Here is a 20,018-nt window from a genome sequence, read left to right as displayed (position 1 = left end):
TAGTGTAAAAAATGTAATATTTCATTTTCACGCCACATTGTTCCACATTTGTGTCCGTCACCAGTGGGGTCCATATGCTCACTACACCCCTTGTTACATTCCCTGAGGGGTGTAGTTTCCATAATGGGGTCACTTGTGGGGGATTTCAACTGTCTTGGCAACACAGGGGCCTTTTGAATGCAACATGGCCCCTCGAAATCCATTCCATCCAAATCCAGCCTTCAAAAACCAAATGGCGCTCCGTCCCTTCGGAGGCTTACCCTGCACCCGCATGGCGCTTTATGTCCACATGTGGGGTATTTCCGTACTCAGGGGAAATTGCTCTACACATTAAATGTTTTTTTTTATCTTTTAACCCCTTGTGAAAATGAAAAAACATGACAAGATTAATGATTTAGAGTAAAAATTTTACAAAAATTACACTAAATGTTGGTCTAGCCTTGATTTTTTTCCATTTCCACAAGGGGTTAAAAAAGAAAATGAACACAAAACGTGTAGGGTAGTGTCCCCTGAGTACGAAAATACCCCACATGTGGACATAATGTGCCATATGGGCACAGGGCAAGTCACCAAAGGGACAGAGCGCCATTTAGAGGCTGGAATGGAGGATGGAGGCCATGTCGCAATTACAAAGCTCCTGTGCTGCCAGGACAGTAGAAACCCCCGACAAGTGACCCCATTCTGGAAACTACACCCCATAAGGAATCTAACAAGGGGTGCAGTGAGCATATGGACCCCACTGGTGACGGGCACTTACGTAGAACATGTGCCGAGAAAATAAAAAATACAATTTTTTTCATTTTCACGTCCCAAATGTGGCCGTCACCAGGGGGCCATATCCCCGCTGCCCCCCTTCTTAGATTCCTTATGGGGTGTAGTTTCCAGAATGGGGTCACTTGTGGGGGGTTTCTACTGTCCTGGCCGCACAGAGGCTTTGTAATTGCGACATGGCATCCTCTAATTGGAATGGCGGCCATACCTACTTAGCTGGGGAAAAGGGACAATTCTAATTTATTTGGGGGTATTAGGCCAATTATTAGTTTATAAGGTTGGAAATGACAGGTGTCCATCAAATTCAACCTGTGTTGATCCAGAGGAAGGCAAAAAACCCTCTTAAGGCAGACGACAGTAGCCTCATCACAGGGGAAAAATTCCTTCCCGACTCCATAATGGCGATCAGAATAATCCCCAGATCAACGTGACCCCTGAAATAGGAATAAGGGACAGAATTTAGATAATGTAGAACCCCAATGACGTGTGGTGCGCCTTGAAGCGATCTAGTATGCAGAGGCCGGGGGGATCAGGACAGGCGTCACACTGGAAAATGTTGTCCTTCCTGATCCCCCTGTTACGCCACACTCTGCACTTCTTCTGGGGTCTCCTGTTCTCCAGTGTGGGGGACGTCACCTGGAAAATGTTGCCCTGGTGCGATACGGGGTCCTTCATATCCAGAAGTGCTGGGTCCGCTCCATGGCTGCTAAATATTAGGGCGCTATTACTGCTTCTTATATGTTCGGATCGTGCCGCAAGCTACAGGGCAGCGAGAGACCAGAGGAGGGGGCGCTGGTATAAAAGTTATCCCCGTACAGGTGGTGACCTTTATCCAGCAGTGGGAAGATCAGTTCCCGGACGATCTTCCCACTAACTCCGAGGATGGGGGGGAGGGGGGCATCTGGGGGCTGGATTCGGGTGTCCCTTCCTACATACACTCTAAGGGTACATGCACACTGCGGAATCGCGACAGATAACCCTTCGTGCATTCCACAGCTGGCACCCACCGGCGGACTGATGCAGGCGCGCGTCTCCACACGTGTCATAGACTCCATTCTATGCACGGGCGGATTCCGCTCTCCGTCCAACGTGTTCATTCTTTGGATGGACGATGGAATCCGCCCGTGCATAGAATGGATTCTATGACACGGGTGGAGACACATGCCTGCATCAGTCCGCCGGCGGGTGCCAGCTGCGGAATGCACAAAGGGTTATCCTTCGCCATTCCGCAGTGTGCACGTACCCGAAATCTGTAAGTGTACCCTAAGGCACGCTCACAGAGTTTGTAGAATTTCACACCATACCGTCATCTCTTATTGGGACGGTACTGGCGGAAAAGATGTGTCTGGGGGGCAGCGTACGCTACGCTACCCCCAGACACGTCATTGGAGGATGAGGATGATGAGGATGAATGGAGGAACGAAGGACCCCCCATTCATCCTCACTGGCTGTTTCGGTGTCGGAGGTAATAATAACGTATCCCTCTGACGCCGAAAACACCCTGGGGGCCATCTTTATACGGGGATTGGTATATGGGGTATGTAGTGGTGTAGTGTCAAACTTTATTCAATGTAGTGTGGTGTAATGTAGTGTTTTTTACGTGTTTTTTTACAGTAAGTATAAAAAAAAAACCTACGCCAACAAAGGAGTTGCTGATAAATGCCGCACTTATGTGCGGCACTTATAAGCAGACCGTGGCAGTAGAATATAGAAAAAAAACACCCTACGCCAAAAAGGAGGAGTTGCTGATTAGCAGCGCACTTTCGTGCGATGCTGATCAACACGCAGCGGCGATAGGGTGCGGAAAATAGAAAAAAAAAAATTTGAAAAAAAAAAAAAAAAATTTCTACATTTGAACATCCCTGTAGCTGCTGATAAGTGTATTACACATATCAGCCGCTAGAGGGCAGCAGAGCGCAAAATACGGAAAGAGCCGACGCTGGAGTCGAAAATAGCCGAGAGAAGCCGAACGTGACGTCACGGAAGAAGCCGAAGACCCGAACGAAGACGAGGATGCCGCGTACCCGGAAGACGCCGATCAGGAGCCCGGGACAGGTGAGTAATGTACAAATACCTGCTCTGGACCCCTCGGCTACCTAGCTGAGGGGTCCAGGGCAGGTATTTACTATATTGTGGGACTCTGATCGCCGTGCCACCGGCCCGATCGCCGTGAATGGCCGGCCGGTACCGGCCGGCCGTTCACGGCGATCGGGCCGGTGGCACGGCGATCACCATTACTTTTTACAGTAATGGCGGTCGGTGCCGTCCTCGGACAGCACCGACCGCCATTTTTTTCCGGGTCATCGGGTCGCCGATGACCCGGAAAGGTTCCGATCGCCGCTATTGGCTGATCTGAATTGATCAGCCTATAGCGGCGATCGTAAGCACGGGGGGTGTTAACCACCCCCCGTGCCGTGAAGCTAAGATGGCCTGCTATGATTTATAGCAGGCCATCTTCCCCGACCGCTGTGTGTGAACACGCAGCGATCGGGGAAACATCGGGCGTAAATTTACGCCCTGATGCGCCAAGTACCAGGGCGCGAGGGCGTAAGTTTACGCCCGATGTCGTTAAGGGGTTAAAGCATAACTGTCATTTCAGGGTAATTTTTTTGAAAACATTAAATATCAACAGTACAAGCGATTTTAAGAAACTCTGTAATAGGTTTTATAAACCAAAAGAGTTTTCTTCTGGACTGAAAAAGCAATCTCCCAGCCTCCCCCCTGACTGCAGGAGCAGCAGGATTTCTGTGTCTATTATGTGGCTATGGAGAGGGGAGGGGCTGTTAGGAGTGACTAAGCACGGAGCAGTCCTGCACAGCACAACACCCTGCAATCTTCTCTCAGTAAGTTCATAGATAAGCACTGACCTTTCTGACCCCTGAATCCTGCGTTTTAGGTGCCCAGAGAGTCTACAAACAGCTGACCTTCATGTCACCTCTTCCTGCTCCCTCATCTCCCTCAGCCCCTCCCCCCTTCATAGGCTTACAATGGAGAGAGCAGAGCCCGTCTTCACTGGCTTCTCTGTAATGAAGACGTGTTTGCCTGATAATGCAGAGATAAGTCAGGGGGGAGGCTGGGAGATTGCTTCTTGAGTACAGAAGGAGGCTTTTTTAGCTGATGAAACCTATTACAGAGTTTCTTAAAATCGCTTATACTACTGATTTCTGCAATAAAAAAAAATATGACAGTTACACTTTAAGGCTGGGTTCACACACAGTATATTTCAGGCAGTATTTGGTCCTCATGTCAGGTCCTCATAGCAACCAAAACCAGGAGTGGATTGAAAGCACAGAAAGGCTCTGTTCACATAATGTTGTATTTGAGCAGATGGCCGTCATTTAATGGCAAATATTTGCTGTTATCTTAAAACAACGGCTGTTATATTGAAATAATGGCAGTTATTTACTGTTATATGACGGCCATCCACTCAATTTCAACATTCTGTGGACAGATCCTTTCTGTGTTTTCAATCCACTCCTGGTTTTGGTTGCTATGAGGACCTGACATGAGGACCAAATACTGCCTGAAATATACTGTGTGTGAACCCAGCCTAAAACCACTGTCGGCGACATTTTGTGGCTATATAGGGCTGATATATACACATTATACAAGGAAAGAATGGCCCGCTAGAGAGACCTTCAAGATTGGTGAAAAGAATATCAAGAATGAAGCACTTGTTAATCCTCAAAAATTGATGCTCCCTTCACTGCATATAAAATTGGGACTCCTGAAGCAGTTTGTTAGGGCTTTAGATTGAGATGGGTACATCTGTACTAAATTTCCTGCTCTTTCCCAAGAGAAGTTAAAAGCTGGCATATTTGATGACCTTTTCAAAGACTCAGGGCAAAATGAGTGTGAAATTGCATTTTCTTCATAGCAACCTGAACTACTTCCCTCGGAGCTACAATTGAAGAACGCTTTCACCAAGACATCAAGACCATGGAACATACAGTAGATATCAGAGTAGATGGAAACATGATGGAAAACTACTGCTGGTGTTTACAGTGCGAAGGGGAGATCCCTTCATCTCACTCGGCTGGGCCTCAGTGTCGCACTGACACTGATCCCGGCTCGGCAACCTGTAGATTTGGGCTGCAACAGCTCAGAGTAATAGAGCTCTGATCTATTTGATCAGTGCTGTATTATGTGTATTGCACTGATCTTTATGAAAGATCAGTGCAGTTGTATTAGAAGTCCCTTTTTTTTATTAATAATATTTTTTTTTATTAATAAAAAAATTCCATGCCCTAGTAAAAGTTGAAATCACCCCCCTTATCCCATGTTATAAAAATAAATAACATATTTGGTATCGTGGCGTGCATAATCACCCGTACGATTAAATTTTCGCATTCTTGATCTCACACGGTAAGTGGTGTAAGCACAAAAATTGAAAATTTTTGGTCACATCACATCCAGAAAAACTATAATAAAAAGTAATAAAAAGTAATCAAAAAGTCGCATATATGCAAGCAAGGTACTGATAGAAAGAACAGATCATGGCGCAAAAAAATGACATAGTCCCATAGTCCAAAAAATAAAAGCTTTATAAGGATGGTAATAGAGCAATTTGAAGAACTTTTAGTTTTTTTAAATAAAAGTTATATACGTTACATATCATTGTAATCGTACTGACTTAAGGAACATAGATAACATGTCAGCTATATAATAGGGCAAACAGTGTAAACACAAAACCCCTCAAAATAAAAAGAATTGCACTTTTTTTCAATTTCACTGCACAAACAATTTTTTATGGAAAAATTAAGTCTGTCATTGCAAAGTATAATTGGTGTCGCATAAAATAAGATCTCATGTGGGTATGTAGGTGAAAAAAAATGCAAGCGCTATGGCCTATTAAACACAAGGAGGACAAGATGAAACCACAAAAATGACAATTGGCTCGGTCAATCAAACATTTCTCATTTGTGAAAATATTTGACGTAATGCATATTTTGACGAATCAGCACCTTTCATTTGGGTAAAATCAGCAAAAATATTTAGGTCAGCAGAAATTTTTTTTTCAAATGTCGACCAGTGTTTACAAGAATCGATAATTCGCCCAATCGATCGTTTAACAATTTTGGAGCAACGATTTGGTTTTTATAACGATCAGCGTTTAGACGAATAAATCGTTAGAAAAATCGTTATTACGATTGTTTTTAAGATCGCTTAAGCCCATCTCACACATAGGGTGAATCTTTGAAAGACTGTTTACACTAAGCGATCTGCGAATTTTAAGCGAACGACCAATGACGATTTGAGAACATGCTGAAAGATCAAAATGAACGATTTCTCGCTCATCACCTCGTTCGCTGTGTTTATACGAGCAGATTATCGAACAAATGCGATCGTTATTGTGAAAATTCGAACGATAATCTTTCCGTGTAAAACCACCATTATATTACTACATAGCACTCCCCAAAATGTTAATATATTAAATGTTTTTTTATTTTACTATCTTGCCCTTATTGCTTCTTTGAGAATTATAGCAGTGATTCAGCTATGATAGCACATACATTATATAACCCCTGCTGGTTGATTTGGTGGTAGTGACAATGTAGACTGGACGGGCTGTGTTACCTCTGGTCAGTCGGTTCTTACCTTGCACATACGTTCACAGACAGCTTTTGAAAGTTACTTGTATTTTCTGTCACTGTCACATCCAATGTGAAGGCTTCTGGTACAGAAGAATCTCTCTTGGCTCTGGAAGACGTCTTCCGATTATATGCTAAATTAAGCTATGAAAGAAACACGCCATTAAACTGTGCATGGGTGTGTGTATGACATCAGGTTCCATACATAGGGTCTTATGTATGTCTTTTTGATCATTTTTATTACTAAAACATTAAAACATAAATTCCAGTCACCTCATCCTCCCCCCACATTAGCTGCCAAGATTCTCTGCTGTCAGGGCAATGACAGGCTTTGCTGCTGCATCTTAGCATCCACCACTTTTTGCATTCTCCTACAAACCCCTGGACTACTAAACCTGTATTAAAGCGACTCTGTACCCACAATCTGACCCCCCCAAACCACTTGTACCTTCAGATAGCTGCTTTTAATCCAAGATCTGTCCTGGGGTCCGTTCGGCAGGGGATGGAGTTATTGTCATAAAAACAACTTTTAATCCGGCAGCACTGTGTCTAATAGCCGGGGCTTATGCTGGGTTTACACGGAACGATAATTTGCCCAATCGAAGATTAACGATTTTGAAGCAACGATTTGGTTTTTATAACGATCAGCGTTTAGATGGAGAAAAATAGTTAGAAGATTCGTAAGAAAAATCGTTATTGCGATCGTTTTTAAGATCGCTTAAGCCCATCTTTTACATAGGGTGAATCGTTGAAAGACTGTTTACACGAAGCGATCTGCGAATTTTTAGCAAACGACGAACGACGATTTGAGAACATGTTGAAAGATTAAAATGAACGATTTTTCGCTCATCGCTTGATCGTTTGCAGTGTTTACACGGAATGATTATCGCTCAAATGCAATCGTTATTGCGAAAATTTGAGCGATAATCGTTCTGTGTAAAAGCAGCATTACATTTGTATATGCATTAGGCTGGCACCACCTCTCCATCCTTCCTCCCCACCCTCCTCATCATTAGGAATGCTCCAGGCAGATTGCTTCCTATTCCCCACCTGTGGCAGCCCGGCACATGGGCTGGATCGTTAATACACCTGTGCAAAGCTCAAAAAGCAGTAAATGTTCCTGGATCATTCCTAACAATGAGGAGGGTGGGGAGGAAGGACGGAGAGGTGGTGCCAGCCTAATGCTTATACAAATGTAAGCCCCTGCCGTTAGACACAGCGCTGCAGGATTAAAAGTTGTTTTTAGGACAATAACTGCATCACCTGCCGAACAGACCCCAGGACAGATCTTGGATTAAAAGCAGCTATCCGAAGGTACAAGTGGTTTGGGGGGGTCAGATTGTGGGTACAGAGTAGCTTTAAAGGAGTTGTTAAGCAAAAATCTTTTTCTTTCAAATCAATCAGAAAGTTATATAGATTTGTAATTTACTTCTATTAAAAAATCTCAAGTCTTCCCATATGTATTAGCTGCTGTATGTCCTGCAGGAACTTTTCAGTCTGACACAGTGCTCTCTGCTGCCATCTCTGGCTTAGACAGGAACTGTCCAGAGCAGAAGCAAATTCCCATAGAAAACTTCTCCAGTTCTAGACAGTTCCTGTCTCGGCCAGAGATGTCAGCAGAGAGCACTGTGTCAGACTGAAACTAAAACATTTCCTGCAGGACATACAGCAGCTAATATATATGGGAAGCCTTGAGATTTTTTTATAGAAGTAAATTACAAATCTATATAACTTTCTGATATCAGTTGATTTGAAAGAAAAAGATTTTCGCTGAACAACCCCTTTAAGAGACTAGGCCTGAGTAATAGGTACTATTTACTAATAGTTTACCCCTAACAGTGTGGGACCAGTGCCGAGGAGGAAGGTAAGACACATACCCAGTGCTATGGGGTGCTATCAGCAGGTTAGATTCGTCTAACAGCTTATTGTCCCCCTTTAATAATAAAACATGTATGTGCCCATCACAAATGAATCATTATTAATTTACTGTAGTCCAAAAGACACTGCAGTATATGTAAATGTCCCTATTGAAAAATTGTGTATTCAAAGTTAACTCATGTAAAATGATAAAAGTCATGTTCACACAATGTTTCATGTACCCTGTCCTGTTATATCCTAATATTTGAGCTGCTCTCCTGTTATATCTTGCACCTATATCTTTCAAATTTTTTTGTTACTTGTGTCTTCTGAATCACTGTTTACACCATATATAAGTGATTGTTTACACATTTTCCTTTTCCATTAATTGTAGCAACCCCAGTATGAGGGTGGATTGTTTTTATGGGACAGGTATGTGTATATATATATATATATATATATATATATATATATATATATACACATTATTTGTATTTACTTGTTATACATGGTGTGCTGGTCGGCTTCTCCATGTCCTTTGTTTCAGTATAAATAATGATCATAATAATTATTTGCAGCCATAAGTTCATAAGACTACAATGTCTACATCAAATTTATCGGGAAAAGGCGTCCGTCTATTGATAATGACAGCCACATAGAGTATAATGATCATGAACATTATTTGCGGCTGTCATTATCAATAGACGGGCACCTTTTCCCGATAAATGCTGGTCCTTTCCCGTAGTGGGAACATAGTGATAGAGTGAATTCTACAGAATGCATTCACTGAAAATTATCAACTATTGCTAAACATCTGTAAGTAAGGATGTGTACAGGTCTGCATCGGAGCCTCCATAATAGATGTGTTCATTTACACGGCAATATTACACCGCCATCTAGTGGCCATTGTAGGGAGTGGACAAACAAGAAAAAAAAACACCATCAGAACAACTGTAAAAATGTTAGGTTGAGTTAACACGTAGTATTCTGGTCAGGGCTATGCTCCGACTACGGGATTACAGCAGGAAAAGACGGCCGCCTCTTAATAACGCAAATCATTATAAACAACCTTCAATATTAAATAGACAGATACCTTTACTTGCTATGTTCCTACAATGGGAATGTGCCGTCATTTAGCTGAAATACTAACTCAAACTGACCAAAATACTATGGAAGAGGGGAGGGGGTGTCAATCGGTAATAATTCTTTAATAATGTGTGTTTTCTTTTTGTAGAATGAAATTTCTCATAGTAGCTGATAACAGAGAACAACAGTATATGTCCTCTGGATACAATCCTGTGATAATAAAGACCTACAGATGAAGAATGACAACATACATGAAGGTGTGCTGTGTATGGGTACTGTGCAATAATCCAAAAATACAACAGAAATACAAAAAAAATACAACAGGAGTAGTGTGCAATAATATACAACATTTGAGTAACAGGAGATATACTTGATATAGAGGATGATATATATTTTGATCATGGTATATTAAAACTGAATAATTAGATGGCATTGAAGCTGTAATATGTAATTGTACTATATGTAGGATGAATGAATGGAGCTGCCATGCACAAGCACAACCCACTGCTCTGTTCTTAATAGAGACTGGGGTTTCCATTCTAAAGATTGCAGGGGCCTCAATTATCCCCTGTGGATGGGGGTAACTTTTACAGATGGGTTGAACCATTGAACCAGACAGAAATAATAGTGGACACAACAGTTGATAAAAATATTAATGCAATTGGTTTTGTACCTGAACGATAGCTAATCCTCTTCCTGTGGCTGTAGCGTCGAGTAAAAGGGGCTGGGGAACTTCAATCTATTTTTTAAAGAATGCACAAAGTTATTATTAACAAAAGATCTTGACCTTAAAATATTATTTTATAGATAATAAATTCAATAAATATTGGGGCTTTTTGGTTAGTTTTTTTTAAACCATCTAAATCCTGGGGCCAATAGCGATCAAAGCATTTAAAGAGTTACTGTCGTATTTTTTATTTTTTTGCAGAAATCAATAGTCCAGGCGATTTCAATAAACTTTGTAATTGGGTTTATTAGGCAAATATGCCATTATCTGCATTCAAAAAGACTTTTTCCAGGTCCCCCCCTCCCTCCTCTTTTCCATCCACTGCAAAAAATCAGGAAATTGTGACTTGTTGCATCAGACGTACCCAGTCTGGTCTAGAGAGAGAGGAGGGGGGAGGAGGAAGTTAGCCGACAGCGGAAAGCAGATAACAGGTTTACAGGCACAGAGCTGGGTGACAGCTGTAATCTGAGCTCAGAGAGGTCAGTGATGACTGTTAGAGGAGATAACAGGTGAGGCATTTGTAGATTAACTCTTTGTTGTCCTGTTTTGGTCTTTTATTTAGCTCTCACCATAGGAGAACAATGAAGACAGGGGGGAGAGCTTCAAACTGCTTTTTCATGATAAAAATGCATTTTTCAGCTAATAAACCCAATTACAAAGTTTCTTAAATTTACCTGTACTATTGATTTCTGCAAAAAAAGATTTTCACAACAGTGACACTTTAAGGCTGCGTTCACACTACGTATATTTCAGTCAGTATTGCAACCAAAACCAGGAGAAAGGCTCTGTCCACACAATGGTGAAATTGAGTGGATGGCCGCCATATAACAGTAAATAACTGCCATTATTTCAATATAACAGCCGTTTCTCTAAAATAACAGCAAATATTTGCCATTAAATGGCGGCCATCCACTCAATTTCAACATTGTGTGAACAGAGCCTTTCTGTGTTTTTAATCCACTCCTGGTTTTGGTTGCAATATGAGGACCACAATACTGACTGAAATATACATATACTGACTGAAATATACATATACTGACTGAAATATACGTAGTGTGAACGCAGCCTAAATGTCTAAATGACAGGTGCTGCACTTATCAGATGTCTGATTTGCACTCCTAGACTATGTTCACACTTTGTAACAGACCGGCCGTTCCGTGACCAGCCGGTGACGGAAAGGTCTGTCTCTGCTAAGATCATCCCGGCCGGAACTTAAAGGGGTATTTCCCCCAAATTTATTTTTGCATTAATACGTTGCCCACCCGTAGCTTTCCATCTTTCCAATATAAAGTTATTATGGATTCTGCACAGTTTTGCTGTTATCTAGGTACATTCACCCCCATGGATTGCAGAGAATCATCAGACCTCAGTCCACTCCGACACGCTCCCTGCTCCTGGCCCGCACCCTCCGAGACGGCATCACGTGTCCTCCTTCTCTTCAATGGGCCGGGTTAGCACTTCTAACCCAGCCAATCTGAAGTGAAGGAGGACGGCAGTGGCTGCTGTTAGAGAGGGAGACAGTGATCAATCAGTGCAGCTGTCACTGACTCCTTCTCTAACAGCAGCCACCCCAGTCACCTGAACCGTGTGCCCCCCCCCCCCCCAAAGCCCCAGAGCTCACCCCCTGACTGTGACCCCTGACGGCACCCCCGTCAGCCTTGTCGCCCGCAGCACCCTGCGGCGCTTACCGGTGGCACCCCCCTTCCCTCTTACCTGTGGCCCCCCGCAGCTCACGAATGGCGTTCATCTCAATTCTGCTACACCAGCTCAGCTCTGCTATGCCCTCACCCTCTCAGCTCTGCTATGCCATCACCATCTCAGCTCTGCTATGCCCTCACCATCTCAGCTCTGCTATGCCATCACCATCTCAGCTCTGCTATGCCCTCACCATCTCAGCTCTGCTATGCCTTCACCATCTCAGCTCTGCTATGTCATCACCATCTCAGCTCTGCTACGCCATCTCAGCTCTGCTATGCCATCAACATCTCAGCTCTGCTACACCATCTCAGCTCTGCTATGCCATCACCATCTCAGCTCTGCTGCACCATCTCAGCTCTGCTATGCCATCACCATCTCAGCTCTGCTGCACCATCTCAGCTCTGCTATGCCCTCACCATCTCAGCTCTGCTATGCCCTCACCATCTCAGCTCTGCTATGCCCTCACCATCTCAGCTCTGCTATGCCATCACCATCTCAGCTCTGCTATGCCATCGCCATCTCAGCTCTGCTATGCCCTCGCCATCTAAGCTCTGCTATGTCCTCACCATCTCAGCTCTGCTATGCCCTCACCATCTCAGCTCTGCTATGCCCTCACCATCTCAGCTCTGCTGCACCATCTCAGCTCTGCTATGCCATCACCATCTCAGCTCTGCTGCACCATCTCACCATCTCAGCTCTGCTATGCCATCACCATCTCAGCTCTGCTACGCCATCTCAGCTCTGCTATGCCATCACAATCTCAGCTCTGCTATGCCCTCACCATCTCAGCTCTGCTATGCCCTCACCATCTCAGCTCTGCTATGCCCTCACCATCTCAGCTCTGATATGCCCTCACCATCTCAGCTCTGATATGCCCTCACCATCTCAGCTCTGCTGCACCATCTCAGCTCTGCTATGCCATCACCATCTCAGCTCTGCTGCACCATCTCACCATCTCAGCTCTGCTATGCCATCACCATCTCAGCTCTGCTATCCCATCACCATCTCAGCTCTGCTATGCTATCACAATCTCAGCTCTGCTACACCATCTCAGCTCTGCTATGCCATCAACATCTCAGCTCTGCTACGCGGCCATCATCATCTCAGCTCTGCTACTTCATCATCAGACATAAGCATTGCATGATGGGAAATGTAGTTTCCTATCTTGATTATAGACCATCTTTTAGAGAAACTTGTAACTCAGGAACGGCAGCAGCTAGAAAGATGGGAGACGGCTCAAAATACTCGGGGAGACTTGGTGAGTAAGAATAGCTAGGTTTGGGGGTATTACATTTTTTTTTGCTTTTGGGGGGAATACCCCTTTAAGTACCGGCCGGCCGGATGATCTTTCCGGACGCAGTGTTCAGATGCGAGCGCATTAGCGCGCGCCCGCATCAGAACTCCCCATAGGCCACAATGAAGCAAGCAGCCGGCCCCGCTCGCTTTATTGTGTGAACTGACAGGGTTTCCTACGGCCGCAATTCATTGAATTACGGCCGCAGAAAACTGACGTCAGTTATTTGCGGCCCGGCATGGGATCCCGGCCAGAGTGTATACACATCGTATACGATCCGTCCGGGATCCCATAAAGGAATAGGCAATGTTCCACGCTGCATAAAGTATGGCCGTTGTTGCCGATGGTGTGAACATAGCCCTAGAGTGTAATTTTGGGGTGCCAGTCGGTTACTTCTGCAGCCAGAGGTTTAGACCGATCTGACCATTCCATGCAGGCAGCAGTTTTAGCAATCTAACAATTACTATTAACTATTAATTATTAAATTTAACTACATAAAACATCCTACACAGTAAATGTTGTGAACCAAAAAAATCTCTGGTAAAATTTAATTTAATAATAAAATTTTATAAAAAGTGAGAAAAAAATTAAGATTTAGGCCATATTCACATGGCATAAGACACCGGCAGTTCTGTGACCCGGCCGGGACACAGAATGGCCGGTGTCAGAGAAAATCATCCCGGCCGGTACTGCATCTTCATTTCTGATGAATTGGGATGCAGGCACATCCGTGTGCTCCATAGTGGGAATTGACAGGTTATCTGTGGCCGCTATTCAATGAATAGCGGCCGCAGTAAACGGACATATCAGTTTTTTGCGGCGCCACTAAGTGTATACTATGGGAGAGATTTATCAAACATGGTGTAAAGTGAAACAGGCTCTGTTGCCCCTAGCAACCAATCAGATTCCACCTTTCATTCCTCACAGACTCTTTGGAAAATGAAAGGTGGAATCTGATTGGTTGCTAGGGGCAACTGAGCCAGTTTCACTTTACACCAGTTTGATAAATCTCCCCCTATGTGTATACACTCCGGCCGGGATTAATACTTTACTTTATCCTTTATTACTTTTAGCCTTATACATAAATGGTAAAAGTAAAAACTACACATTATGTCACAAAAAATGAGCCCAGACAGCTCTGTAGACATACAGTAAAAATAGAAGAAGTATAGGGATCATAGTATGTCGATTCCAATAACATATCAGTTTTACCACACAGTGAACAGTGTAAAAACAAACCCCCTTAAGTTTGGGAAATTTCCCATCACAAATAATTTTTTTTTTTTCATTTTAGCAGCATATACTCTATGGTAGCTATCTGATGGTACAAGCAGTTTGGGGGGGGGGGGGGCAGATTGTGGGTACAGAGTCTCTTTAAATGAGAGGATGAAAAAGCAAAACTGCAAAAATGGAAACTTGTCCAGTCCAGAAGAGATACAAAAGGGAAACTGATATTGTAATATTTTTACATGTATTTTTCCTGCATTTTTACCTGTTGTCGTTGTAACTCTATTAGATTGCCGTTACTGCTAATCTGAAATGTTTTTGGTACAAATGATCCTGAACCAGTCAACGTCAACGTCAGAGATGTTGCACCAGTAAAGTTTACCGCTGACACAAACTTGGAAAGCGCCTGCAGAGCCATCACTGTATCCTATGTAAGACAGAGTAAATATGAAATTAAGGCACAATATAAACTTCTACATTTATACATCATGTTAAAGGCAATCTGTCAGATTCATACAATTTAACAAACCACAGAACCAGTTCAATTTACTTTTTTTTTTAATACATGCAAATGCGCGCTAAGCCCACAGAGCCTGGCTTATTGTCTCAAGCGTGCCAACCAGCAACCAGTATAGGAAGGCTGACCCCTGGCATAGAGATCAGAAGAAGGTGGAGCGTACTATTGCCAGCCCAATCCCCACATCTGTGACGTAGGCTGCAGTTCTACACTAGTTCGTAGCACGCTGTGTCTCAACCTAAAAGATATAGCCACATATTTTTTTTAACGTGGGAACAAGATGAGCACATGTAAGTATTCCTATCCACTTTTCTGCTACAGCGCAGCACCACCAGAATATCAGTTTCCTGGCATAGGGCACATTTAGACTATAGAATCTGCACGGAGAACATGCCGCGGATTCTGACACTCGCCCCCGCGCACTCACGATTGACTCTCTGCCTGTGCCATAGACTCCATTCTATGGTCAGTCGAATTCTGCCATCCACCCAAAGAATTGGCATGTCCATTCTTTACGCGGACAGCAGAATCCGCCTGACCATAGAATGGAGTGTATGGGATGGGCGGAGATGCGAGTGGGAGTCGGAGAGGCGAGCAGCGAAATCTGCGGGATGTTCTCCGCGTGGATTACTCAGAAATGTAATGTGTGTCGGGCCTTACACTGCAACTAAGCCTGTCAGGACAGAGTAAATTGATGTGACAATGCATGTCCACCTTAAAACTGCACAGCCGGTGGATGTAACCTAGGGCAACCAGTTCAAGCAGTAAGGGGGAGATTTATCAAACTGGTGTAAAGTGGAATTGTCTTAGTTGCCCCTAGCAACCAATCAGATTCCACCTTTCATTTCTCAAAGACTCTTTGGAAAATGAAAGGTGGAATCGGATTGGTTGCTAGGGGCAACTAAGACAATTCTACTTTACACCAGTTTGATAAATCTCCCCCTAAGGGCCAGTTCACACTGAGCAAGATCGTCGGAAATCTCTGACGAGGAATCCCGCCGTGCTCAGTGTGCTGCTGTAAGTGAGCTGCCGCCGTCGTCGCCGCTATCTGCTGCTGCCATTCTTCCGCTCAAAGAACTAACATGTTAGTTCTTTGAGCGGAGAGGAGAGGGAGCGGACAAGCACGCGCTCTCCCATTCGCTCAAAGCAGCACATTGAGCATGGCGGGATTCTGCGGCAGAATTATGCCGTGTTTACGCCGCGTGAACTGGCCCTAAGTGTCCTATTGACTATATGTATTTGTAGATACCATGTTAATAATTTATGTATTTATAACTACATGAACACTATTCTTTTCACATATGGAGGGTAATTTCAGGGCATGTGGTGAGACAACCCTTTAATGTTTTCTATAGATTTTACATATACTAATAAAATATATATGGAGAGTTTTTAAAATAGTGAATTAAAGGACCTGCTCTTTATTCATTACCTGAGTGGATACATATCCTCCATTAAAATTCCTTTGTTGACTGAGCCATTTCATGACAAGGATACCAGCAGTGATTCTACCCTGCTGATAGTAGGAAAGCAGGGCATACGCCGCTGTCTCGATATCACTTGTTCTTGGCTGCCAGTAATAGTTGAGTTGTGGAAATGGTGTAGACCAGTACTTTGCACTTCCTATATATACAAAGGGGGAATGAAATTCAATATGGTGTATTGCATTAGTACTTACATCCTAGTTATCCTTTAACATACTGTAGATATAGAATATGCAGAACAGCCTCTTTTCTCTAAAGATAATACTTCCATCCAGTATTGGGGAAAATAGATGATTATTAGTTTATATTCGTCAGGTACTGAACTTCAGCATAATTCAATATATAAGTTTTGGCAATGTACTACCCTTATAATCAGTTTTTAAACACAGACAATGAAGTGGTTATGCATTTTTACATGCAGCACTTAGATATATAGTATTATGAACATGAAATTTGTATGTTTCATAATAATAATAATAATAATAATAATAATAATAGCCTCTCTCTGTACTCAAAAAGCTGTTTTCCTACTTCCCCCCTCACTTCTTTTCTGTTCATTATACGGCAAAGCAGTCTACCTTACAGAGGAGCAAAGTAAGGACGGGTTTGCTGTGTCCATTATATCCTATGGAGGGAGGAGGGGTCAAGGGGGATGAATGAGCAGGAAGAGAACAGAGCCAGCTCTTGCAGTTTGCAGATTATATGGGCACATAAAACGTTGGATTCACAGGTCAGAAAGGTAAGTGCTTATCTGGGAGCCTGGTGAGGGAAGATTGCAGGATGTAGTGTTTTGCAGGGCTGCCTTTTCTCCTCTCCATGCTCACTCATCCCCGTTGACCCCTCCCCTAAGTTTCCTAAATCGCTTGTACTTGATATCTACTGATTTTTGAAAAATGACATTTAAATGACAGTTATGCATTAAAGCGGCTCTGTACCCACAATCTGACCCCCCCAAACCACTTGTACTTTCGGATAGCTGCTTTTAATCCAAGATCTGTCCTGCGGTCCGTTCGGCAGGTGATGCAGATATTGTCATAAAAATTTACTTTTAAAATTGCAGCCCCGTGCCCTATGGGCGTATCTGTGCCCTGACTTTAGACCACCCCTCCGTCCCTCCTCCCCACCCTCGTCATCATTATGAATGCTCCAGGCAGATTGCTTCATATTCCCCACCTGTGTTACCACAGCACATGGATCATTAAGACACCTGTGCAATGTTCAAACCGAAGTAAATGTTCCAGTGGCATTCCTAAAGATGAAGAGGGTGGGGAGGAGGGACGGTGGGGAGGAGGGACGGAGGGGGTGGTGCAAAGTTAGGGCACAGATACGCCCATAGGGCACGGGGCTGCAAATTTAAAAGTAAATTTTTATGACAATAACTGCATCACCTGCCGAATGGACCGCAGGACAGATCTTGGATTAAAAGCAGCTATCCGAAAGTACAAGTGGTTTGGGGGGGTCAGATTGTGGGTACAGAGTCGCTTTAAGTTTTGACCAATTAGGAGAATGAGCGGGGGATCCTGTATCCTCCCTATTTTGGCATGCAGAATGATTTTGGATTATACATATACCTGTAATAGTTGCTCTTGAATCAAGCTCATTGAGAGCAGCTCCTGCTTTGCTGCTGTTGGCCAGTGACAGAGCGTAGGCCACTACTGATAAGGTGTAATTACTAGTTATTCCTTCACCGTATTTTCCTTCAAGGTACTGCACAGCTTTCTGAACCCTAGGCTCATACCGTTGCTGAAAAAAGAAACTTTAATTATAACATCTCATACAAACATTGACAAGACAGTCCAGAATAGACCCACCCACCCAGCACAGAACGGCACTTGCTGTACTGGGCATGTGCGGCATGAAGAGAACGTCAGGGTGCTGCTGTGCGCTACGGCACGCCTCTAAATGACGTCACAGCTTCACTGGAGTTTGAATAACACCCCTCACCAGTGTCTGACTGAGTTACCTTGGGCCCATCAGGGAATTTGATTCTAGGGGCCCACCCAACATACACCAAATATAACCAGCGCCAAACCTTTCACGTTATTATAGCAACTTTGCACAGAGCTGTGTATATGACCAGCGATGCTAGCTCACTGCTAGTAACTTGTCAGCAGGTTTACATATAAGAGGGGGAGTTACAAATGAGTGCACATAACTCACAGGCATGTGCAGCAGTGCTGGAGGATTATATGTTGTCCTGGAGCTGCTAAACAGGGAGGCCCACCTCTTGGTCAGGGGCCCACTATGGGGTAGGGCCCACCGGGGGATTCCCCTACTCCCCTGTGGGCCAGTCCGAGCCTGCCCCTCACGCCCAGAGGGGTGTGATTACATCGCCAAACCGCCCAGGGGACGTGACTACCTTCGAACAGCCCACAACCCAGATGACTACTTGGGGGTCTTTAACATACAGGGCGCCAATTTGTAAAAGTAAGTTTATATGTTTTTTTTTTGCAGGGATGGAGAATATAGAGATGTATGGGAAGTGTGCTTAGTGATTTATCAGCACATTTCCCTAGCTTAATAGGCATTTTTAATGTGATTGGTTCCCTTTAAGTTATTGATTAATTAATTAAAAACTAGTTAAAAAGAGTTAAAAACTAGCAGGTGTTGAAGAAATTATTCCCAGACGTGCTTACTCTGTAGGATCCATCTTCTAGCAGTGAGGTCACTATATACGCTGTGAGGGTGATGGGACCATTCAGTCCACCCTGTAGATCTTTATGCAAGACACGTCCAGGCTCAGAGAATATTCCAGTGTTTATATCTTGATACTGTAGCAACCATGCTACTGCTTGATCTAGGATATCCGAATTTATGTTCATAAAGGGTCGAGCTTGTAGAAAGCATCTGAATACAAAGGCCGTAAGCCTGCGAACAATGAAACGTAGGTTTTATTTTCATCATGAAGATGAGAGCCATAAAACATTATGCAAACATTGGAGGATTCTAATGAGTGCACATTGCTGGTAGCCATCTCTTCAGGCTGGGAGGGATACAATCGATGCTTTTTCTTAAGGTAAATGTAAGCCCTAGTGATAGGATTCATATACTTTATATCACACATTTATAGCATATTCGCAGAGAACGTAAAGACAGGAAGGATGGAGCTGTTTCTGCTCCCCACAAAAACCCCATTCGGACTGCCGTGTGAAGTGCCAATTCTGATAAATTCACCCTTTCTTCTTGTTTTTAATGGGAACCTATAAAGAGTTTCATGCTGCCTGGGCCAGGACAGGCCGCCTTTTCACAGCCAACTATGATTTAGGCTCCTATTCCATGGGCCAATGGGGGCCCGATCAATAATGGTCACTGGGCCTATTCCACAGCCCGATAATTGTCTAGCGAGGGCTGCAGGGACATTGTTACCGATGTCCTTGCAAACATCATACATTACCTAGCAGTTGCAGGTCTTCTCCTGCGCTCCTTCTCTCCCGGTCCCGCGCGCAGCAGCAGTGTCGGAGCGGTCTTTCTGAGCTGACAGACTGCTCAGCCAATCACCGCGGCGGTCCTGGCCAGTGATTGGCTGAGCGGTCTGTCAGCTAAGACAGGCCACACCGAAGCTGCTGCTGCGCGCGGGACCAGGTGTGAAGGAGTGCAGGAGAAGCCCTGCAACTGCTAGGTAATGTATGATGTTTCTGAAATCGTCGGTCACCGGCCGCGCATCACTATTCCTCGCAGTGATGCGCAGTCAGAGCCCGATGATTTTAGGTTGGAACCTAAATAAACGATCAGCCATGCCAGTTTGACAGCCCATCCCGCCGCATTG

The 20,018-nt window shown here is 44.0% G+C and overlaps 1 protein-coding gene across 1 annotated transcript in view; it reads right to left on the bottom strand.

The window, feature by feature from the left end:
• The window catches only part of LOC138795180 (CD109 antigen-like), a 70,208-nt gene that overhangs the window by 8,965 nt on the left and 41,225 nt on the right, over nucleotides 1–20,018 (bottom strand). Inside the window, exons 26-31 of the mRNA XM_069974173.1 lie at nucleotides 18,889–19,120; nucleotides 17,824–17,995; nucleotides 16,201–16,391; nucleotides 14,517–14,678; nucleotides 9,979–10,044; nucleotides 6,370–6,506 (exon numbers count right to left, since the gene is read on the bottom strand). Coding sequence (XP_069830274.1) covers nucleotides 6,370–6,506; nucleotides 9,979–10,044; nucleotides 14,517–14,678; nucleotides 16,201–16,391; nucleotides 17,824–17,995; nucleotides 18,889–19,120 — 960 coding nt within the window. The remainder of the gene's footprint in view (nucleotides 1–6,369; nucleotides 6,507–9,978; nucleotides 10,045–14,516; nucleotides 14,679–16,200; nucleotides 16,392–17,823; nucleotides 17,996–18,888; nucleotides 19,121–20,018) is intronic.

This window comes from Dendropsophus ebraccatus, chromosome 6 (assembly GCF_027789765.1).
Source record: "Dendropsophus ebraccatus isolate aDenEbr1 chromosome 6, aDenEbr1.pat, whole genome shotgun sequence".
Lineage (NCBI taxonomy): Eukaryota > Metazoa > Chordata > Amphibia > Anura > Hylidae > Dendropsophus > Dendropsophus ebraccatus.
This window is presented reverse-complemented; position numbering and strand designations above follow the sequence as displayed.